The 25,861-nt window shown below is 37.0% G+C and overlaps 1 protein-coding gene across 2 annotated transcripts in view; it reads left to right on the top strand.

The window, feature by feature from the left end:
- LOC134653399 (protein sprint) overlaps window positions 1-25,861 on the top strand; it is a 271,300-nt gene that overhangs the window by 8,013 nt on the left and 237,426 nt on the right. Inside the window, exon 2 of one of the 2 annotated variants that reach the window (XM_063508739.1) lies at window positions 2,618-2,688. In XM_063508739.1, coding sequence (XP_063364809.1) covers window positions 2,618-2,688 — 71 coding nt within the window. Of the gene's footprint in view, window positions 1-2,617; window positions 2,689-25,861 lie in introns of those variants that run through there. The other variant, XM_063508736.1, reaches the window with a different exon arrangement.

Genomic DNA, 25,861 nt, shown 5'->3' on the forward strand with positions numbered 1-25,861 from the left:
ATCTTTGAATCGATAATCATAGTAAAATCATGGTTTGATTCTCAGACCAAAAGGTTACCTACCTACTAAGTCAAACTGCCCCTCCACTGCGTTATCTCAACCACACCTGCATACTGTAAAATGAAATATCATCTCATAACATTAAATGGCGAAAAGAAATATAAGTCCCGCGTCACCCGTCCCCGGCGACACTTCCAAACAATTAGACGGAGCTCGTTAACTTTACGCCGATTTCCACCGGTTTTTTCCCGTTTTAGTAGTTCATAAAAAGTAAATTTTGCACTCGGAGACTTGGCTCGTTTCGGGTGATGGGATGGCTGGTGCGACTGTCATTTGTTTTAATTTTGTGCGATAAAAATGCATGCCTAAATACTTGAACTCGTGACGTCAACTCGTGAGTGTACTGGGTTTTACAAACAGACGTCGTTTTTAAATTGAACTTCTTAACTTTAGTAGTCCAGTTTTTTCCGTGTTAGTAGTTAGTAGTTCATAAAAAGATATTTGCGAGACTTGGCTGTTTTCCAGAGATAAAAGTTTTGTTGTCAATTAAACTTTTATTGCAAAATGATCTGTACCTTCTTAGACCTCATTCATTTTATGCAATTATTTATTTCTTCTTAGTGTAACCACCAAATAAATATAACAAAAAAAATAACCGTATCTAATACCTTTAAACGAGCAATTCTTGTTTATTTATTTATTTATTTATATATATATTTCGGGGATCTCCGAAGCGGCTCCAACGATTTCGATGAAATTTGCTATTTGGGGGTTTTCGGGGGCGAAAAATCGATCTAGCTAGGTCTTATCTCTGGGAAAACGCGCATTTTCGATTTTATCTAGATATTATCTATTTAACCGTTGATTATTTACCACTGATTGCGGCAAATCACTAACCAAAAACACTTTTTGTCCTACTTTACAAAATAGAACAAAGGAATCAATAAAAATAACCTCTACGGCGTAGATAATAAAATACAAAAAGTAAGTAAACATTTTGATTTAGTGTTTTGTTAAAATTTCCATGGCAACCATTTGTGTACGCCTTGGTTCGTTGAACTGTTGGTAGGCTCAAAGGAAACGATGACATACTTAGAAACACTTAAATTATTTGTTGATAACTTGATACATACCTACATAGTATAATTTACACGATGAGTGATGACACATTAATATGATAGACAATAAACAAGTCTGCATTAATTTTTCTGAGAAATATATAAGCCTAACTTTGTGGTCACAATCACAGGACAATCAATTAGCATTAACACTAGTTCCTGAAAATCTATAGCGACCCTTATTGTACGTACAGGGTGTGCTAATAAAGGAATCGTCATAACGCAGGGTGCACGCGCCACCGCCAGCCGCGAAAGATTTTTATTTGAGCAACTTTTTACCCAGCCACCCTGTCTGCGGCCTCAGCAAATACCTTTTAGTACACATAGCTAGTGTGCTTGACGAACTTTGGGTTGAAAAAATAGTTCAACTGTACTTACATGAAAAAAATATCGCAGGATCAATCACTTACTAATTATAACCAAGCCAAAAAATACCTAGTTGAATGTGGGGTTGATAAAATGTGAAATTATAAGTATGTCTGATTGTTTTCTATTACATTTGATAAATCACCAAAAGTATAGCTAATAGATTATCGTTCATCGTTTAGAGAGTAAAGAGAAAAATAGTTTATTTTTCAAGTAGGCATATTACAATGCGGTTATGAACGTCAAATAAAGTAGACCAAAAATCAACCCCCAAGGAAAATAACTTGAATGTGAGCAAAAGAAAAATGATGAGAGTCACCTCTTGTCAGTTATCCCTGTCGTTGAACTCCAGATTTTGCATTCATGCACAGTTACTACGCTGAAAGGAATTTGGCAAGAACTCTAGACCAAGTCACATTTACGAGTGTAGTCCGACTGGGTAGTTCGACAGCAGCGGCGCCAGTAACTTCCCAAATCAAATACCTAAACTGTCGGCTCCAACAAGGTTTAACTCGTTTCCCGGACACCGTCCCAATATGTGGTCCCGGGGCGAAGGTGAACGGATCGATCATTCATTCATTCTTTACTTGGATTCCGATTTCAAATTGGAATGGCGTTTTGAACAAGTGAGTGGTGAGGGCGGAAAGCTGGCGATTTTCGTTTTTGTATGACAACTTTGATGTTCAGGTGGTTGCTCAAGTGCCCGCCCTTTGATATAAAGTTTTTTAACGACTTATTGAAATTTAATGAATATCCCAATATTCTTGATGGATAAAAAAATAAAAATAATCATAAAACGCTAACTATGGAGATACCACCAGTTTGGCACTAACATAAACGCCATCGAGAACGTCATTTACTTTCTATGCATCTCGCTCGTACTCGCATATTAGTGCGAGCGAGATGTATAGAAAGTAAATTACGTTATCGATAGCGTATATGGCAGTTTTGACACCGTCAGTGATTCATGGTACGGGCTCTAATCACAAAAGTGATTTTTTGTTGTAAATGTTTATGTATATACATAAAGTGTGAGTAAAGTTATGTCATGTGTTGTAAGCTATGTTGCTGTGGGTATGTAGGGTTGAGTTCGAGAGTATTTCGGTTCATAATTATTGTTTTTTCTTTCGCAGTTACTGAACACCCTGTCTACGGATTTGGAGGAAATGCTGACGGAGCTTTGTGACGACAAAAACTTAGCCAGGTGAGTGAATTAAGCCCGGCTGGGTGGTGAGTGAATGACTGAATGAATGGGATTCACTGAAGATTTGCGGGCTTTTCAGCTGAGCATTTCGGTTAGAGATAATTGTAGCTACATTCCTCACTTAGCTTTGTTTGTCTTATAATTTGATGTTGACGTGAAAGGTCACATTCTAATGGCGACTTTATCCGCAGTAACGTTGCAACAGTAATTACAACGTTGCTGCTGCAACGTTGACGCGGGCGGTACTCGTATCACTGTAAATTTTCTTACTTCTTCATAAAATGTGGCAGTGTGGTACCTAATGCGGCAACGATACCCAATGTTTCATGATCGCCCGCGTCAACGCTGCAGCAATAACCTTGCAGCATTTGTATCCAAATCTAAACTTTAAATGGTGGCACTACGGCCCTCTAAGGGGGGCGTGAAACGGAAGACCATGAGTGCCGAAGGGGGCGGGACAAAAAAGTTCGAGAATACCTTCTGCTGAATTAATGTCGTAGCGTCAAACTAAAAATTCATTTCCCTTTCCAAACCTTCGTGCGTTTTGTTTGAACAGAGTATGCCATGTATGCAATAAGAGAACATGTTCCAACGAAAGGGCATGCGGCGCAGACGCGGATTAAGGGAGACCGCTGGAAAATTCGTTTATTAATCCTTTCAATTTACACGTGGGCACTTTGCTTTGTGTGTGTATGGTTAACGACTATATACTGGATTACCTATCACTAGATATTATGCATTTAAACGCAGAATATTCGTAATAATTATTATACGAATATTCTGCGTAGATAGTTCCAATACGCGACTTCCATTATATATGAGGTTGGTTACGTGATTTTCTTTTGCAATTATAATCGTTTAACTAACTAGCATGAAATCTCATTTTTGACTGTGCCGACATTTTGAAATGGTAATTTAAGCAAGTCTAGCTAGTAACTAGAGAAGGGTATATGCATGTATGTGCAAATATATGTCTGTAGACAGGTAAGCATAAAGATGTATTGTGAAATATATCTATAATGTAGTATATACAGGTAAAGCCGTGCACAGCACTCGGCACGCATAAAATCCACCCACGCAGATTTTGCATACAAAAATCCGCTGAAATCGTTCCGACACGCCATCGCATTATACAACGGTGCGTCATTATCATAAACGTACCGTATGTTATCACCCGCAGCTAAATCTAACAGCTACTCTTCCTTTATTTCGCACTCGAATCAAAACACTTATTTTAATACAGTTGAGGAACTAAGGACTGAATTAATATTCATAGTAGTCTATGATATTACCTAGATGAGAAAAGTTGGCTAACTAAAATTTAATCTACTTAAATTTTTTTTTTAAGAATTATGAACATTGAGTAAAAATTTTAATTTTTAACAAGTAGAAACGTCTGCGAACGATGCTATTAAGCTTAGAATCAATTTAAAAGTGGAAAAATTACTGTCTGCAAAATTAAGGTGCAGCTTGGGTGTCTTGGCCTGGGTGTACAGAGGCCGTAAGTTCAAGTCTCACCCAAGACAGTATTTCCCACTTCTAAATTTATTGAGTATACATATTTATCACCTGTATAATGTATCGAGGTATTGAGTACAGTAACGTGAATAAGACTGAGCACATTAATGTTCTATTATCAGAAATCTCTGCTGAACAAACAGCAGCAGCAATTAATTAAGAAAATCCTTTTTTGGAAGTCCATTGAAAACAACAACTTGATTTTACCGTCAAATTATAATTCGCTTCTCATATAGGTAACCCCAGTTTGTTAAGGATCGTTTATTTAGGACCGTAAAATGCGTTAACTGTACAATACAAACTCATTCGAACTTTAATAGACTCATATCTACTGTATTATATGAAGCGAGCCGTCAAAAACAACAGCACGTGTCCAAAACAGAGGCCCGAAGTTCCGGACAAAGCATTATGAATAATGAAACACCCTCTGTACAAAGCTCGACTGTGAGCCTATTCTCTAGATGTACAAGTACAAGCACCTAACTACAGCTCTCCCAGAATTTGCGGTAAAATCGTCGGTAGGGTGTCGCAGGGAAAAAAATGGGGACACAAAGTGTTTTTACGGCTTTAATACGAGTTTATTAAAATATTTAAAGCGGAACTTTAGCGCGAATTTCCCTGAAGACTGCCCCAAAAGGTCCCCCGTTTCTCGGTTATGGAACTTTCAGCTATCTCTTACGGAGTGATAAATTAAAACGAGGTGTATGAACGACATCCGCGTGAGTCGTGACAGTCTTGCGGTAATGAAGAAATCTCGGAATAATTGAAAAAGTTTAATCTATTGTGCTTGATTTACTGTAATTTTCAACTGCCGTCCTTTAAACAAAGGAGGGCGGTCTTTTGATTCAGAAGCACCTAGGAATTCTGAATAGGCTATTAGGTACAGAATTCAGACTCTCCGTCTGGTTTCGTCGACAACGACGATAGCGTTTTGAGTTCAGAGAAGAAATAGAGAATAGACTTAAAATATTTTCCACTCGAATTGCTTTAACCCAATCGTCTAGATTGCATACCACATTAAAAAAAGTTTTAAGATTGCGAACATGACCAAGTCTGAGTTGCTAAATGAAGCACTAAAAATGTCAGACTAATTCAAACTTTTAAAACGTACCAAAATCTAGCCAGACTGAATTTAAGTTTTAAAACCTGCCGTGATGTGGTTTAAGAGGTCTGGTGGCGTCCACACAGACGTTTCAAGTTTCGGGTGAGGAGAAAAGTTTTGTGACGTCTTTATACCGAGAATGCTGTTCTAACTAATTGTAAAGAGTTGTTTGATATTAAATTTATGGCGTTTTCTTGTGCGCGGGCGGAGTTCTAAAGGCATTCTCATTTTACTCAAGCTTTTGCACTTCAGTCGGGGGTCGTGGAGTCAGGGCTGAAGGAGTTTTACTTTTATGTATATGAATGTGCCAACATAATTAAAATTACTCTGAAAGGTAAGCAATTCAATCTTCATTGTACCTAATTTCATAATATGTGGAAGAAGAGACAAAAAGTACGTTTCATACTATGTGACTACGTTACGTAGACATGGGACTACATAATTATGAGAATTGATAAGATAACACATAAAAGAAATTACGGTGTTCAGACATGCTTATAAAATGAAACCAAATTTCAACAGATATTAAGAACTAGCCATTGAAAATATTTTATTGAAAGCAAATCCAACGTCTGCGCCCACAATGCTTTTGTGAGCTGCCAGTCTGACTACCCTTTTGTGGTTTTGTGCCATATCTCTACTTACTGCGCTTTTAGTTCTCAACCCCAAGCCTTTCAGTCGCAAATGGGGATGTTTGTGCTGAGATTTGAGATTTTATGAAAAATGTGAAGGATTAAAAAGTATTGTGTTGGTAACTTTGAACGAACTGGTTTTGTTTAGTTTGTTGGTGGTTGGTGTTAATATCGATTAAATAAGTGTTTAAAAGCTGACGGTAAAATTTGGAAAACCAACACTCTAGTAATCGATAGGTCGTTGTTATTTATTAAACTTACCTTACCAACATTCAACTGGACATTTAGATAGATACAGAGTACCTTTTCTCGACAGATACAGAGTAACATTTCTTCATTTTTGTATGAATTTAATAAATATTCGTCTATAAATAATACTCAGCTTATTCATTATCTTGTCTGCGTCAATTTGTCCAAGGTCACAAAATGGTTACATCGAAGGGTTGTTACTATAATAGTTATTTGTACAACAAGAGATCAAAGTTTGATATTTCTTCGAGTGCTTATTTTGAGTCCCGTGCAAGCGAAAGATTCTATAATACATTCACGAGCGTAGCGAGTGAATCTAATTTAGAATCTTGAGCGTAGTAAGGGACTCAAAAGCGCACGAGATGTAAATAACTTTGATCTCGTGTAGTTCACAAAACTTTTCACCTCAGCAGTGAGAACATATTAGAGAACCCGAAAAATGTATTCCTTCTTCATCACTTACCTCTATTCACTCATGTTTTCTTAAGATATGCCAACAATTAAATTTTCACCTCAGCATCTCGAACAAGGGTACTTTGCTACTTAAAAACAGTGAGCAAAATCGAATTTTGCTCATTTTGTCTCACTCAGTGAGCAAAATGCGATTTTGCTCACTGTTTTTAAGTAGCAAAGTACCCTTGTTCGAGCTGCTGAGGTGAAATAGTTATTTGTACAACAAGTGATCAAAGTTTGATATTTCTTCGAGTGCTTATTTTGAGTCCCGTGCAAGCGAAAGATTCTATAATAGATTCACGAGCGTAGCGAGTGAATCTAATTTAGAATCTTGAGCGTAGTAAGGGACTCAAAAGCGCACGAGATGTAAATAACTTTGATCTCGTGTAGTACACAACATTTTTCACCTCAGCGCAGTGAGAACATACCTATTAGACAACTTGAAAAATGTAATCCTTCTTCATCACTTAATACCTGCACTCATGTTTTCTTAAGATATACAAACAATTAAGTTTAATTACCGCAATGGAACACAAAAACAAAACGTAATAATAAATTCCAGTAAAATAATATAGAAATAACAAACATTAACTGACACTTCAATCGCCAACTTTGACAACAAAAAAAATCTTTGTAAGATACGGTCCGAATTGCGGATACGTACTATTTGTCAACTATGGTAGAAATTCTTAAAAGTAAAATAATTAATTTTGCGTGATGATCTGTGTATTTTTTGAGTTCGTTATTTTAATTGTACAATAAAATACCTAAAATATAGTATTTTATCAGGTTTTATGAAATCTTAAACTTTATTTTTATTTATTAATTATTAAGAATTCATACTCGTACGTGGTTTGGAACGATGCGGTCTGAAGTTTTTCGGGGGTCTATTATAAACCGTGAATATACCGTTGAATGTCGTTTTAACTTTTTTTTGTCTGTTTCTTTGCTAACAGTGTGAAAGGGACAGAGATAATAGAACCCAAGTATTTCGAACTTTTATTAGACCCCGCATGTTGAAATGACATTTGACAATAAAGGTCACTTGAATGTCATTTTGTCTCACTCAGTGAGCAAAATCGCATTTTGCTCACTGTTTTTAAGTAGCAAAGTACCCTTGTTCGAGCTGCTGAGGTGAAAATTATATTATACCTGGGTCACAGAAGGGCAGTAGAGCAGAACTAGTGAAGGTCTTCCTTTCTGACTGAGTCTGAGCGATACGATACAAATACGAGACTTCAGACAGATCTTCTCCACATTAACCTTATAAAAATATGTATTGTGCGTAACCAGAATGTCGAGTATATTCTCATCACTAGAGGTACTTTCGAGTGATTGCAGCAAACAATGCGGCGAGTCAATCCGCCATATCGGAATATTGTATGACTGCCGGTGTTTGTGCAACGCCGTAGCTTTCGCAATCAATACTGCAGCTTTATCCCCGGCCTACAGCAGTCAGCAGCAGAAGTTAATAGTTAAGCGGGCGATGTGTTCAAAATTACCTTAACACGCTTACCTTAACAATAAAGTCGCGTCAAGATCACTTTGAACCCCTCACCCCGTTTAGCAACTTCTGCTGCTGTATGAAGCTCGTCAAATTTGACAAATGAGCTGGTCTTACATTAAGCATATTTTACTACAGTATTTCGACTTTTCATAGTCATAATTTACACAATTACCACAATCTACATACATACTTAGATTACTTAATACTAGCAAAAAGCAGAGCTTTGTAAGGGCTCGCGGAGTTTTCCTACCTAAACGTACCGGACCGCGACTTTGATCCAGTCCGAGGCTTGTTCCATGATCGATCGAGTGGGCCCGTTAAGAACGCAGCTATAAGTGAGAGCAAGAAAGAAATATACTAACCGGACCCCGGTTGCTGTCTGGTACGCCTGTCTGTTACAGCTTTCACTTTGTCCATTAAAAACGTGTCCAGACGACAAAATCAAATTGCCAATATCATCCACATATAATATACAATTTCATAAGCGCTTATTATTACATCCTACATGGTCGCCCAGTACTTTTTGTAAGGAAGCCAACTGGCATTCTTACATAATGTTGGGTCAGCGAGCCAATGTCCTTGAATTTAATTTTTGCGTCCACACCACACAGTTGAGCGAAAAACTATCCCGTCTGGACACCTACTGGCGGTAATCACGCTGCTCCGCACATAAACACACACACACAGTTCCACTAGGTACATCCAGGGTTCAGCATCAGCTCTATCTAAGTGCTCATTAAGACGTGTCAGATGACCAAAACAGCGTGTGCCTGTTGCACCAAACCTATCTTGGGTACTTAATCTCCTAAGTGCAACAAACCTGAGTTCCACTCTAGGTACTGCCAGGGTTCAGCATCAACTCTATCTTGGGTAGGTACTGCTCTCCGAAGTGCTCATCATGATGAGTTGGTTGTCCAAAACAGCGTGTGTCTATGTTGCACCAAACCTGAGTTGCAATAAGTACAGCCAGGGTTCAGCATCAGCTTTATCTTGGGTATTACTCTCCTAAGTGCTCATCGATACGAGTCGGATGGCCAAAACAGCGTGTGCCTATGTTGCAACAAACCTGAGTTCCACTAGGTAGTGCCAGGGTTCAGCATCAGCTCTATCTTGGGTACTGCTCTCCCAAGTGCTCATCATGACGAGTCGGATGTCCAAAACATCGTGTGTCTCTATGTTGCATCAAACCTGAGTTCCACTCGGTACAGCTAAGGTTCGGCATCAGCTCTATAAGTGCTCATCAAGACGTGTCGATTGATTAAGACAGCGTGTGCCTGTGTTGCACCAAATCTGAGTTCCACTAGGAACTGCCAGGGTTCTGGCCATTTTGTTGAACTGCACGCCGACGTTGCAATTGGCGTGCAGTTGGCGTGTAGTTCCCATACAAGTTGCAGTGGTGTATATCGGCCCTAAGCCGCTGAAGTGTGTATTATAATTTGATCTTTATTTATAATTTATAATTTTAGCTGTTCCAAGCAATAGTAACACTAAAGGCGCCATTCATTGATTACGTAAGACCATTTTGGCCAGTTTTTGACCCCCTTCCCTATATGTAAAAAAATAATAAAAATAGGCTGACCCCCCTCTCACTCCTATATTAGCATATATTACGTTAGAATCTTAAGGAAAACATGAGTACACGTTTGGTTTGTTTTAGTGTTTATTATTCAAAAAAAATATTTTTATGAATATTTATTTGTACGTACGTTTGTACAGGACAAAGGTACTTGAGCTCGTTTAAGCTAACTCTGCACCGTGTTTTATAGCATAGAGTGTGGAAGTATTATTATTATTTTAAACGTCATAATTTCGTAGAAATTAAAAAAAACGCATCTTTGTGATCTTACTTACGTAAGAACTATAAAAACCCTCTCCCTCCCCCTAGTAAGAAAAAATTGCGACCCCCCCTCCGCCCCAAAATCATCTTACGTAATAAATGAATGGCGCCAAAACTGTTTCTCGAACTAAAAATACCCGATTTACGTTTGTTAACTTAACATGACTGATCAGTTCATCAGCGTCACAAAACATATGAGTAAATTGACCTCCGCAGTGAATATACAGCAAGATTGATTGTTCTAGTAGGTATTCACAAAAACTTATAGAGTCTGTGCGAAAAGAGAAGAGTCGTGGAATGTATGGGGCCCAATACAATCCACGACTCTTCTCTTTCCGCACAAACTCTATGCTAAATTGGGAATCAAACCAAGCGAAGCGAGGTGGGTCTGATTCCAAAATTTTAACCCATTTTTGTATTCATCGTTGTTAATGGCGTATAAGCACCATCGACATGAAATTGAAAACACCACATAGGTATCGTTGTCCGAGTACCCACAACACAAACCTTCTTGAGCTTTTCTGGGGCTTAGTCAATTTGTATTACGACGTCCAATATTTATTTTTTTACTACTAACGCCATCTGTTAGAGAAATAAATAATTAACATTAGCACGAATGTTAATTCATTATTTTGCCAACAGATGGCGCTAGTAGTAATACAAAGTGTTATTACATTATTTAATTTTTTTAGGTTTATAAAATGATATTTTTATGTTTGATAACACATCTAGACATGAATTTAAATTACTATGTTAAATCTCAAACCTAACAGTGCAGTAGTTTTTCCGTAAAGTGTACCACAAGAATGCATAGTTTGTCGAATAGTGATAGGGCTCGCTTCGCTCGCCCTAATTACCTATACTTATACACAATTTACACTCCAGAATATATCGAATCGTCACAATCATCGTGTGAACTTTGTTGGATAAATGCTTAATAAAAAAGTGCCTAATTTTCTTCTTTAAGTAATCCAGTATATATAGGTACCTAAGTATACACGTAATATAAAATTTCCGATATTCCGATGCTCATGCGATCACATTTTACAGGGCGGCGACGCAGGTTTTACTTACAATTAGAAAACATGAGTGGAAAAAGATGCTACATAATATAATTATGTTAATTATTCAAATACACGTACAATTGATGGGTGGTTGACACATTTAGGTACGTAGGTATACTCGTACATTTACACGTGGAGTTACACATATGTTACCATCATCTTTCACCTAGATGATGAATGACCGAAAAAAGTTTGCAGCTTTCCGCGTATATCCCATATCGTTGCATTCCTTCTATCCCATCAAGGGGAGAGCGGTAATTATTTCTAAATTAACCGCGGCTGGGGCAACGGCTGCGCTAAATTAAATCGAACGACGGCCCCAATGGTCAACGATCGGCGCGTTTACCCTGTAATGGACCATCAAGCTCTGCGTCTATGGCAAATGTGCGGCTAATGGCGTTTGTTGGGGTTTTTTGATAGAAGTAGAATGTAATTAAATATATATTAGTCATTAAACTTCTTTCCCCATATACGCGGCTTGTCGGTATATACATATAATATGCAATATATATAATATAATCTAATACCTTTAAACGAGCAATTCTTGTATATTTATTCATTTATTTATATGTATATACATTTTTCGGGGATCTCGGGAACGACTCTAACGATTTCGATGAAATTTACTATATGGGGGGTTTTCGGAGGCGAAAAATCGATCTAGCTAAGTTTTATCTCTTTTGAAAACGCGCATTTTTGAGTTTTATATGTTTTCCGAGCATAGCTCGGTCTCCCAGATATTATGTAATTATGTATGCAGTGGTGTTAAACTAATACTCGTAGTTTCTTAGCAACGCGCATCGTTACGATACGATTTATTTTATTGAACTCTTAAAGAATCCTACTTTACTTGAATGCTTTTGTCTTCAACCATTTACATTTATTTTCAACAATCCAAAGTTACCCACAAACACAGGGAATGAGAAACATTTATTCCCCCAATAAAAATATTAGGTCATAAGCCGCACCGCAAGTGTTGGCAGCCATTACGAAAGCGACAAAGACAACGGCCAATAACTGTAACACTAACCATAACATTTGTCTATGCCTCCCGGTATTGTTACAAGCGCTGGTGACACCAATGCTTACAGGCCAACCAGTGTAAGGGACAAAAAACAAAAGGGTTGGGTGGGTTCAAGCCTCGTTTGTGCTGTTTATGTAGAGCAGAAGAAATCGGGAAAGTTCTTTTTTAATTATTTATGAAGAATCAAACAGTCTTATAAAACAGATAAGTATATAAATTACCATCTTTCTAGTAATAGACCTATAGTTTCCTATATGTACCTATAAACAATTATTAATAAAAACTGAAAAGATGACTTAAAAATCGGTCAGGATCCTTTATAGGTACAAAAGGTTAAAAATATAATGAACCCAAATGCAATTTTAATGAAACACAATTTCTGATGAACTGGAATGCACAATGATAAGGTGAAATGGGTAACAATATTTGTTGATTCCCCATAACTGCACTTGCCGATGTAGATTCGTTATTCCGTATCTTATACTCATGGGGCCTAGCCAAATGATAAATTGTACAACGCCAAACGAAAAGAAAAATTGTAACGGGATGACAGATCTTACGAAAAGTCACGTGATTATTTCCATACTCCATACCTAGGCACATTATTTAAGTTTCGATCGGCGTTTTCTGTCAATGATTTTCATCTTGGCTAGACCCCCAGAGTTAGAGTCACCGTCAGATATCGCTCTCAAATTTTAATAATACGCTCTATTGTCAGAACATTATAAAGTACATTTTCAATATTTTTTATTACTGGCTGCCACTATATTTTCTTGTTCGTTCTAGCGATTGATTCATGCGCTTGGTAAGCATTTGTAATACACTGTTGTTGACTGCTACCAAGCCAATTCACTACCAAACCCAAACTAACATTTGCTACAAAATATATATTAGCCACCCGAAAACAAACTTTATAGCGTTGTTATAAAGGCTATGCAAATAGAAAGATTCCGATGTTGATAAATATTCTGGATTTTGCGAATCTGAATTAAGCTAATACCTATTCGTTTTGTTTTAATAATAGAGGGGCTTTAAAATTAATTAGACCTAGAAATGGAGTTGTGTTTCTTCCTTCGAACAATCTTTGTGGATGCACTAATGAAACGACGCCAAAGACGTTTTTAAACTATTTGACATTATTTCATAGAAACAAAGCTAAAAATAAAAATGTGTTTTTGATATCAACGGTAAATTTTGTGAACCATGGTTATGATCTTATGATAATATACCTACGTGAATGATGATAATTAATTCGTAAATATGCCAAGTAGAGTTACTTAAGAAATATTATGACTACGTGATTCACGTTGAATAATTATGAGTTCTATAAAGCCCTTTGTTTTTACAAAGAATTCCATTTTTAGAGAAAACATTTTTCCCTAATTTATCACCCGTCATAAACTTGTGAAAACAGTTGAAGAAGAATAAATAGGAAGATATTTTCAAGCGCACAAATCCATGGTAATCCTGCTTATATTATATATGTATACGTAGGAATCCAAGAATCATTGTGAACACGTACAGTTGAAATAATAATACAATACTTAAATAAGACCGTGTTGTTACAGGGGTAAAACACAACCCTTTATAATGGGCCTAGTTGAACAACTTCTATTCTATTTCTGTTCTTGTTCTATTTTTGCATACAAGAGTAGTAGTAAAACACTTTATTGTACAAAAATCAGAACAAAACAGGAAAAATAACAGTCGTTATTAGTACAAAGGCGAACTTATCCCTAAGAGAAGAGATACAATATCTTTACACTACGATTTAGGAGCACTAAGACTATAAATCCTAGAAGATACCTGTAAGATCGCTTATTCACCTACCGAAATCTCTCATTGGATCCCAGAGAATCAAAAACTAAGCAAACAGCAAAAGGCGTCAGTTAAGGAAAGACAATCTTCAAAGATACGTCAATAATTAAACCAATAATTTTATTTTTGTCGCATACTTGTTGATTTTTGTGCAGATCCCTAAAAACCACAAAATCTTGTAATTGTCTTCAATTCATAAATATATTCGGATTCGGAACAAAACATTGTTTTACTTAGGCCTATTGAATTTCTCTAAAAAATTAAGTATGAACTATATGGTAGTATCTCAAATTTAACTATTAGTATTATCTAGACTTATCTAGACCGGTATATGAACCGAACCGTGATTAGCTTTAGTATTGTGATTACCTTAAGTCTAGTGAAACTAACCGTGAATCATTCAAAACTGTTATTAGCATTATATAATTATAGGTTAGTATACACATATATAAATAAGAACAGCAGTAACTTTTTCCTCGAATGACTGTACCGGCTTAAGACAAAAAGCGATCCCTTCATTGTGAACGCACAGATGTGGTTGAATAATTACTCTTAGATACTGCGTGCGCCCAAAATATAAGGAAAAGATTTTTTTTTAGGGTTCCGTACCCAAAGGGTAAAAACGGGACCCTATTACTAAGACTCCGCTGTCCGACCGTCCGTCCGTCCGTCCGTCTGTCACCAGGCTGTATCTCACGAACCGTGATAGCTAGACAGTTGAAATTTTCACAGATGATGTATTTCTGTTGCCGCTATAGCAACAAATACTAAAAACAGAATAAAATAAAGATTTAAGTGGGGCTCCCATACAACAAACGTGGTTTTTGACCGAAGTTAAGCAACGTCGGGCGGGGTCAGTACTTGGATGGGTGACCGTTTTTTTGCTTGTTTTGCTCTATTTTTTGTTGATGGTGCGGAACCCTCCGTGCGCGAGTCCGACTCGCACTTGGCCGGTTTTCCTAGAATTAATGGACCCAATTTTTGGAGTCCGTGAAATTTATAGCATGGATAAAGCTTGCCTTGTTTACAATGTATTCGGAAATGTTTGGGTTTGAAAATTATAAGTGCAATATTAGGTTTAAGTAACTTTATACATATACTTATATAGGTACATATACTACGTCGGTGAAGGAAAACATCGTGAGGAAACCGGACTAATCCCAATACGGGCCTAGTTTACCCTCTGGGTTGGAAGGTCAGATGGCAGTCGCTTTCGTAAAAACTAGTGCCCACGCCAATTACTGGGATTAGTTGCCAAGCGGACCCCAGGCTCCCATGAGCCGTGGCAAAATGCCGGGACAACGCGAGGAAGATGATGAGGTACATATACTTATAATTAAGACTACAACTATTCAGACGAAAATTTATTGTAATTCGTACCGTCAGCACATCACTACCTAATATGTACATATATATTTTATGCTGTCGGTTGATGCAACTGGCCGTAGGTGGACCTTAATACCTTTGCAATAAGGCTTAACCCGTCTAGAGACACGGCAGTGTGTCAGCCAAGTTCGCAAATCAAAAAATAACAATTAACGGAGATACTTAACTTATAAAAACCGGCCAAGTGCGAGTCGGACTCGCGCACGGAGGGTTCCGCACCATCAACAAAAAATAGAGCAAAACAAGCATAAAAAAAAGCAAAAAAACGGTCACCCATCCAAGTACTGACCCCGTCCGACGTTGCTTAACTTCGGTCAAAAATTACGTTTGTTGTATGGGAGCCCCACTTAAATCTTTATTTTATTCTGTTTTTAATATTTGTTGTTATAGCGGCAACAGAAATACATCATCTGTGAAAATTTCAACTGTCTAGCTATCACGGTTCGTGAGATACAGCCTGGTGACAGACGGACGGACGGACGGACGGACGGACAGCGGAGTCTTAGTAATAGGGTCCCGTTTTTACCCTTTGGGTACGGAACCCTAAAAATAACTACTTACCAATCCTATTCCGGCGATTTAAAATGTGTATTCATTTTGTCACACATGTGGTTTTATAAGAGTTATTTATGTAGTGAGATTGAGGCATCAGAAGAAGCATTAAATCGTTTTGTACAAAATAAAAAAGGCCTATTTTTTTGTACAAAATTTAATTTCGTCTAAGCCTTCGCTCATGGGCACTTTATATACTAAACATATCGCTTAAACAAGGAACAAACTAGTCTCGAAGCCTATATTAGATTTCTCCCAGAAGTTTCGACATTAGATTAGTTCTCGGTCCCGGGGGCTGAGTGCATAGCCTTGTTAGACATGAGACTCCGCAACTTGCGAGTTGGCATACAATCGTAACTTTCTACTTCTAGCCTACCCTCAAGCGATGCGATTAGGTTGCGAATGGATCAGGTACTAAGGAGGGGGCTAACGCATAATTGTAGTTTTAAAATAAAATATTTGTTTACATGTTTTAATCAACGGCAAATGTCATGAAGGCAAATGCTATATTTGCACGTGAAGACTTAAACCAAAACCTTAAAAGATTAAAGTTGGCTCAATCTATAATAAATCAGGAAAAATGTTTACATTTCATTTATTTTCGATCGTATATGTTGTTTTGTTGTTACAACTGTTGTGTGTATTTGTTGTTACTTCTGTTTTCTTATTACCTAGGTACCAATATGGTACACAGGTAATATTATTAATGGGGTGTTGTGGACATTTGAGTGCCACGTCATAGAGAAAAAAATACATAGATTGCTCACTCCATACATCAGTTTTAGTACCAAAAAAACTAGTAGCATCTAGCATCGAGTAGCGGAACTATCAGTACTGCTACTTGACAATAGATGTAATAGCACCGACCGGAAAGTCTTATGCTGTTGAGATAAGACTTTCCGGTCGGTGCTACATCTATTGTTAAGTAGCAGTACTGATAGTTCCGCTACTCGATGCTAGATGTAGACACTGAAATTAATAGTCTAACTGATGTATGGAGTGAGCACTCTTGTCTTACTATATTTCTCTATGGTCACGTCGACCAAAAAATCTATGCATTGATGAATTTTTTCATGTTTTTCCAAAACTTATGCTTAAGGATTTCCACATAAGAGACTCGTGTATCAAAACACCATCCTCAAAAATACGATATAATCCCACCGTCATTCCCATAGTTCCTATCCAATTTCTGTTTTTTCCCCTTACTTAATGTATTAAAGTGTCAAATCGCAAGACGTTTGGGACAAAACCGAGCAAGGAAAGCAACTTACGGAGGCTTTCATGCTCGCCTCGCTGAGTCGTGTCACGGCTCAAGCACGAATGTAATATTCTTGGCCTAAATAAGAAACAGCTCAAGAATTTTCATTCGGCTGAGGGACTTGATCCCTTTAGCTAAATAAGTTCGCTACATCCCGTTCATGAAATCACTAGCTTCGTGACTTGTATAAGAATTATATATTATGAAATTTCACGTTTGTTTCAAATGGACAATCGTCACATTTGCATTTAAATCTTTCGGCTAAAATGTTTAAGAAGTTGGACTTTTGATTTTATTTTCATTGATTCAAATAGGTTGATATGTAAAAAAATTACATCTGTAAAAAATCAAGCCGTTTTCCTACATATTCGACCTTTTCCACGCGAATGTCGCTTACAAAATGCCTTTGCCTTGTAAGGCAGTTCTTAGTTTTATGAAAAATGTTTCGATAGGCATCTTAATAGTTTCTTTCGTAACCTATATCGGTAGCATTATTTTAACATAATACTTATATGAAATACTCTTGATTCGTGCAAGCGTAACCGCTTACTTCACGAGACATGAGCGAGCGCACCCTGATTCGAGCGTCACTCCGCAGATTTAAGGCTCCGTTAACGATTTTAGAGCCAAAATGTAAAATTGATAGATTTAGTCGTTGAAATTGTACTCCTTTTGTTACGTAATATCTAAATAACAAGTATTGGTTTCTATTAAGGGGACGGTATATGACGTTTTCGATTTAGAGCTCACTTTGTGCAATCAATTTGTTCAAGAAATGTTTAATAACTGCATTAAATTATACGTAAATTTGTTCACGAAGAAGCCGTGTACCGGCTCTTCACGGCATAATATTTTTTATTTGCTGTAATTCTCTACAAATCGACACTAAAAGTATCCAAAAATCAAAATATGGAGTTCCGTTTGAGCAACACGCATTACAGTTTTGCCTTTAACAGTAATTGAGTTGTTGTGTGATTTTGAAAGCTAGATAACTAAACTAGCAAATTATTATCTACTTATATTTTTACTCACAAATACAACACAGAAATTCAATCCCAAATGTAAACTTTCGTACAATTTCCATACATTGACGACATCACTCAAAATTCTTCTTCGAGTCAGATGGCCGCTGGCCTTGGATCGAAGCAGACGTGTACTTCGTTGTAGCTCGTTTTTGACATTATTTAGACATTTCATCATATACGCATACGAAAATGTATACCAGTAGATAAATTGTATTTCAAAAAATAGGGTAAATAAATTTATTTAAAATTTGATTTGTTGTTATTTACAGGTCGTAACGATCGAAAACAGCAGTAAACTATCCTAAAACAATACGATTACAATTGAATTTAAGTAACTTGTTCCTTCAAAACCCGCTTAAAATGAAAAAAGTTTAAAGACTCGTTTTACTGATTGGGATTGATTTTCATTATGCTGGTATCAATTTTGCGTCATTAAAAAAAGTATATGACTTCTGTACGTCAATGACATTTGATGTCAATTGTAATCTTGTATTTACGTTAGAGAATATTATATATTCATTTAAATATTACTTACCTATTAATACGAAGCGTAATTCGTTTAATACCTGAAAGTCTTAGTGTCTACACCTACTTTGTTGCCGTTCGTTCCGTCTATATGTGTGCGATTACGTGCTGTTCTCAATAATCAAGAAACAAGCCATAATCTTCAAGAATAAAATAACAGCAAGACCAGCATTTAGTACTAACTAGTTTTTGCGGATTTGGAGACAAGAGATGAAGCTTACAGGCTAATACCGCTGCGGTCTGGTTATTGTTATGTGTATATATCGAGTATTATATAAATTTACTATAAAATAACAATGTTTTATTTCAATGACATTATGTGTATGTAGGTATGTATGTTTCGGTGATTATAAGAATTTTGTCCACACAATAATTGTGCAAAGCAGAGACTGCATCATGCTTTCTTTACGGTATAAGCGGTATGGTACCGTTATTATTTATCAATACCGGTTCGTTTTGAAGGTAAAACTATACCGGTTGATATACAAAGTACGGTACCGGTATAAAATTACAGCAGGGACAACCATTTTTATAGGTGTACAGTCAGCTGCAGAGAAAAGGTACGACCAGATAGATAATTGTATGCAGGGGTGGTACCTTTTCTCTGCAGCTAGCTGTACCTAAACCATCATTGACCGAGCGTTGGCGAAGGTCTCCGTTTCAACTTGGGCAAAAATGCTTTCGTATGTCCGAATTCTTCTCCTTTGCATATCACATTTCTCAACTGATTCTCGTGAAAATTTGGTAGTCCGATATAATTATTCGGTTTCTTTTTTTTTTGAACAATTTAAAATAGGCAGAAATTGTCATAAAGGACTTAAGCGCCAGTAGGGTCTGTGACACTTAAGACCACTGCGATTATTAGGTACTTACTGGCCCCTATTTCACCACGACCACGGTGACAGGTGCGACAGTTGTCGACATCACTGTTGCTGACGTCACAGGCCTCCATAGGCTACGGTAACCGCTTACCATCGGACGGGCGATGTGCTTGTTTGCCACCAACATTTTAATAAATAAATAAACTCCATTATATTGCCACTAAAAAATTCTTATTTTGCGAAGCTAATGACAATTGTCACAAGAAACACGGCAACTGTATCGAAATTGCGACACAGAACTCATTTCCTGTCAAGACTTACCGAAAATTCTTTGAAAAATCTTGTGACAATTGTCACAAGATTTTTTCGCGAGAGAAATGTCTGTTTTATCCGATATAATAAAGTTTTTTTTAATAATAGGTACAATGACGGTGGCAAACACGAATACGGCCCGCCCGATGGTAAGCGGTAACTGTATTATTAAATTGTACAACGGGACTTAATCGCGTATCTAAGTTTTAAGATTTACCTCCGACGTTTCGAGGACGGCGTTGTCCCCGTGGTCTCGGAGAAGACTGGCTTAAGTTGACATCAGCATCTTCTAACCGCGCGAGTTTTTCGAACTACCCGCACTTGGTCTTGTTTATCCGCTTGAACGTCTTGCGGTTCCGTTGTACAATTTAATAATGTGTAAAAATCGTGAAAGTTTAAATCAGTGTTAGCGGTAACTGTAGTCCATGGATGCCTATGGCGTCAATAACAGTGATGTTTTTGTCGTACCTGTCACCGTGGTGAAATAGGGGCCAGATTACGCCGCGCCGCGTGGAACGTGAGGTGCATTGGGGTAAATGCATACCATTCACTCAAGGAAAATAATCTCCCTTATAAGATCACTCGTGTGTCTGCCATTTTGTTAAAGCCAATTTTCACCGTACCTACTGGACTAGTTCAATTGAAATTTAGTACACATATGTCAAGTAAGGAAGTAGTAAGTCGGTGATCCGAAGATGAGTAACGTAAATAAATGAACTTTTAACTTTGCGGCGATTTTTGGTATCATGTGACATATCAGATATAATACATAATTATAAGTAGGTGAGCAAAAATGTACCATAACCTAACTCAGAATTGTATTACATAAATACATATACAAAAAATAGTTCAACGCCAAAAGATTAATGGAAGACTTATGTCCTATAATAGGTGAGTTGGTCTTAAACAAAAAATATGCAATAAAAATGTGTAACTGTGGAACCCATAGTGAATCCTACTCGTACATGATCGGTTTTTATATTATGTACCTATAAGATATTTTCTACTTTATACTTTATAAGTGTACCTACATAATATTTACTTATAAGCAGTTGTCACGTAAAATATTTGTAGATTTTTTTGGAAGTATGTGTCACATCATCATCATCTTCCTCGCGTTGTCCCGGCATTTTGACACGGCTCAAGGGAGCCTGGGGTCCGCTTGGCAATTAATCCCATAAATTGGCGTGGGCACTAATTTTTATGAAAGCGACTGCCATCTGACCTTCCAACCCATAGGGGGTAAACTAGGCTCTTATTGGGATTAGTCCGGTTCTCTCACGATGTTTTCCTTCACCGAAAAGCGACTGGTAAATATCAAATGATATTTCGTACATAAGTTCCGAAAAACTCATTGGTACGAGCCGGAATTGCAATTCGCACGCTCTTACCGCTAGGCCTCCAGCGATTTTTTTGAAGTATGTATAGCACAAAAAAATATTTAGAAATGTAACATTTAAGGTAGGTAATTAAAATACGGTATAAACATTATTGGAGAAGACTTGGAGGAAGTGTCATAGGGATAGTTCTTTTGTCTAATTATAATCCATCGGCAATCACGCGAGCGCATAAAACGAAAATAATTTTTTTTTCACTCCCTAAAACTCCCTTAACCTAATAACAGTAAAACAAAAAATAAAATATAGAGGGTTACCAACCAGCCAAAGAATTATAAGTAGATATATGCACTTATCCCAACGCACCTCACGTTCTACTCTGCACGGGGTTCATTGCCGCTCCTACCGCCGTAAGTAACTATCAACACCTACATTATCAAGGCTACGATCGAAGATAATCGCTTCAGCACTGAAATAATACCGGTGGAATACCGGTATAATATTTTTTATTTTAATTGTATTAATTTAATAGTGAAACAAAAGGCGAATATACCACATAAAAGTAAATCGGTAAAGATATTAGGGGTACATTAGCCAACACTGTTTCCATATATTTTCAAATTTTATTTTGTCCGCCTTAATTAAATTTTGCACCCTGCCGGAACTTTATTTATTTAAATTCTCATTTAATTGATTTTGAGCCTTATGAAAAGTCGTATAGAGTAGTAAATAAAATTTTACATCTGACTTAATGACATCTGGTTTTATTCGGTTTAACTTTAGAAAACGCGTATCTCGACAAAGCCATAATGTAGAAAATTGTCAACAACCAAATGAATTATTAGAATTTAAATACGTCACGTGTGACATGAACAGACAAGGAAAGCAAGATTAAATGTATTGTTTCTCTTTCTTCTTTCAATGGAACGCTTTTCCTAAAAGGAGGCCACTAAACTCAAAACGCTATCTTAAAAAAAACTTGATGGGTCAGTGACCTGTCCCAGTAAAGTGAGGTAGTGTGCGTGAAGTGCGCTTGTGTGTGAAATGGGGTAAATTGACAGAATCTGAAAATTTACCCACCTCTACCGTCACCTTAACACGTCTTCTCATCTTGCCTTTTAATAATAAGGTCCCGAGCGTGCGTCACCGGCAATATATGACGAGAAGGGGCAGTTTTTAAAAACACATCAAAAAATTATAGTTATAAATTATAAAAAATGATGTATAAGAACAGTTTCAGGAAATGCTGTAGATTGTTTAAGTATCAAAATTACGTTGAAATTAAGTCGATTTTCACGAAAAATGTTCACTTGTTTTGAAGTAATTTCTGGTGAAAATTGATTTCGTCTAACTTTCATTTACTCTTGTTCAATATCATATAACAAAAAAGTAGTCTAGGCAAGTTGGAGTACAGGATATGTGTAATACAAAATTACCATTTTTAGCAGTCCAAACTTTACGAAATTTACAAATAAGATCGACTAAATCAGTGCTTTACGCGCGTTTACCTAAACGTCGATCAGAAAAAAAATCATTACTAATTTAGTGAGTCAGTTTTCAAAAAAATGATCTATACAAATGCAAGATAAGAAGACGTGCTAATAGATACCAGTACATGTTATTTCTATTACGTAACAAAAGGTGCACAATTTCATCGACTAAATCTATCAATTTTACATTTTTGCGACTAAAATCGATACCGGCCTCTTAATTAGGCCCTAATAACCGCGGTAATGTACCGTGAACAGATATCCCTTGCGTATATTCGCAGTCGCATATTATGTTTATTCTTTTGCACCTTTCTCCTTTGTAATAAGGCGGAAAATGCAATCAAATATTTGACGTCGTCTGTATATAAACTGATTTGCTCATTATATAACTAAGTCCAAGTTTTTGGATTTTTGTTCTTGTCGTACCTGCTAATACTCGTATTAGGCTAAAAATACAGTATTGTTTAGGCATACAAAATATGTATACAGTCAACTTTCACAAAGCATTTTCTTAATTTTTTTTAGCATTTGAAATGGCTGCTATATTATCACAAAATTTGCCATATCCGCATGTCCACTCCATTTTATATAAATCTAACTGAATAATTACTTCGTAGTTTTTCACATTATGTAAGGTACAGGCGCTCGACGCGGTACCAGTACATGTCATCTTGAAACTTAAGTCATTGTCAATAGAGGTGACAGCAGGGTGTCATCTATTGAGCATTAGCATGTCGAGCACTAGTACGTTTACCTTGTCTATATAATTTAAAGTTGAATTTGAACCATGTTTTAGTTGAAATAAATGGATAAATCTGGATGTTTTGTCCTGAATAGGCATGTTACTATTGCTGAAATGACGTACAAAATTATAAAATCATAATTAATATTAATTTCATACCCCCAACTCTAAAGAGCAACAAAGACATAATTTATATCATTGTAAGAGATAAAACAAATAGACAACCTGCCTTAACAACATTTAAACTAATCGTTTTAACACTCTAAAAAGGTTTTTCTACTCGTCGACTGCAATGCTTGAATTAAGACTTTGTATACCAAAGTGAAATCGCATACTTTTTTCACTATGGGACCCCAACTCAACTATAATATTTATTTCGATATAGTTTAGTCAACTATAATATTCATTTCAATACCGTTTAGTCAACTATAATATTCATTTTGATACAGTTTAGTCAACTATAATGAAATTGACCAATCGAAAGCGCGGAGCAAGTACCAGGGCCTCATGAGTTACGAGAAGGTGTCGTTGACCAACCGGCCGGGGGCGCGGGGCGCGGGGGCCGGGTCGCGTACGAGTATGAAGGTATCGCGGCTGCTCGCATCTTAGCTGTATACTTTTGGTTTTTTTACCTACATATATGATTCTTCTACTAGTTTTAAGTATTTTTGTTGACTCGTAGAAAAAGTATTGTATACAATAGTGATATAATCAAGCTTTTCAATCTCGTACCTTTACTTAGGCAACTCAGCAAGCTTCGTTGCCTAAACACGGTACTCGACTGAAAAGCTCTCCATTATATCACGATTGTATAAAATACTAATACGAAGTTACTACTGAACAATTTACACGTATACAAGCTTGTGCACCTCAATATTTAAGCGAAACGTCCGGCTAAGCTAAGTGAATTTTAATAACACAAAAGGGTTACAGAATAAACAACACGGAGATGCCTTTAATAAACCGAAGTGGGTCTCTTACGGACACTCCCGATGCTGAAATAAATTTCAGTTTCAGACAGCAGCTGTAATGTAATGAAGCGGTATTCTGAAACGAGGGTGCTACAGCTTTGTTTCATTATGAAGTTAACATTATTTTAAAATATTTCAATCACGGGAAAAACCCTTGGAGGATACAACTAAACGGAGTAGCCATTAACAGGCTTTCCCCTCTGTCGAAAATAGGCGGCCAACGGTCATACACAATGTATGGACTGACGTTTATCTGACATGGCTATTTTTACGTTACGCATACATTTGACGTTCCCCTCCCCCGCAAAAATCGGCAGACTGTTTTGTACAGAAAATTACAGACATGGCGTCTCCGTTTGATTATATCCTCCAAGGAAAAACCAGTACACACTTCAATTTCACGAAATATTGCTTAGTTTGAAGAGCTGAAATATCAGTCATTTTAAAATTACTTAAGAGCCCATCAACGTGCACACTAGCGCCACTCTAAATAATAGTGATTATTTAAATTTAACGAAATATATTTAAAAAAGCGGCCAAGTGCGAGTCGGACTCGCCCATGAAGGGTTCCGTATTTAAGCGATTTATGACGTATAAAAAAAAACTACTTACTAGATCTCGTTCAAACCAATTTTCGGTGGAAGTTTACATGGTAATGTACATCATATATTTTTTTTAGTTTTATCATTCTCTTATTTTAGAAGTTACAGGGGGGGGGGACACACATTTTACCACTTTGGAAGTGTCTCTCGCGCAAACTATTCAGTTTAGAAAAAAATGATATTAGAAACCTCAATATCATTTTTGAAGACCTATCCATAGATACCCCACACGTATGGGTTTGATGAAAAAAAAATTTTTGAGTTTCAGTTCGAAGTATGGGGAACCCCAAAAATTTATTGTTTTTTTCTATTTTTGTGTGAAAATCTTAATGCGGTTCACAGAATACATCTAATTACCAAGTTTCAACAGTATAGTTCTTATAGTTTCGGAGAAAAGTGGCTGTGACATACGGACGGACAGACAGACGGACAGACGGACAGACGGACAGACAGACAGACATGACGAATCTATAAGGGTTCCGTTTTTTGCCATTTGGCTACGGAATCCTAAAAAGGGGGCCGCTACGTACTGTATCTTGTATTAAAGTACCTTTTGAATACATCAAAGTGTGCACGTTGATGGGCTCTTAATGTAGGAAAGGAAATATGGAGAAAAATAAAGGAAATAATGATAGCCAACCTCCGGCAGGAGACGGCACCATAAGAAGAAGAAGGAAAGTAAGTTTAAATACGCCGGTGGTCAAGTTGTAGGATTAGTACGAGTGCGCTGTGACAGTATTACGCGCGAGATGTTCTGTCTTTTTTTTTCAAACTGTAGAGAGAGGGACGGGTATCCCGCGCGCGATAGGGGCTATTCATAAATTACGTCGTTTCAAATGGGGGGGTGTCTGGACATCGGATGATGGTAGCATGACGTAGGAGGAAACGGGGTCATTCGAAGCATGATTTTAGGGGGGGAGGGTGTCAAAAATCGTCAAAAATAGATGA

Source organism: Cydia amplana, chromosome 13, assembly GCF_948474715.1.
Source record: "Cydia amplana chromosome 13, ilCydAmpl1.1, whole genome shotgun sequence".
Classification (NCBI taxonomy): Eukaryota; Metazoa; Arthropoda; class Insecta; order Lepidoptera; family Tortricidae; genus Cydia; species Cydia amplana.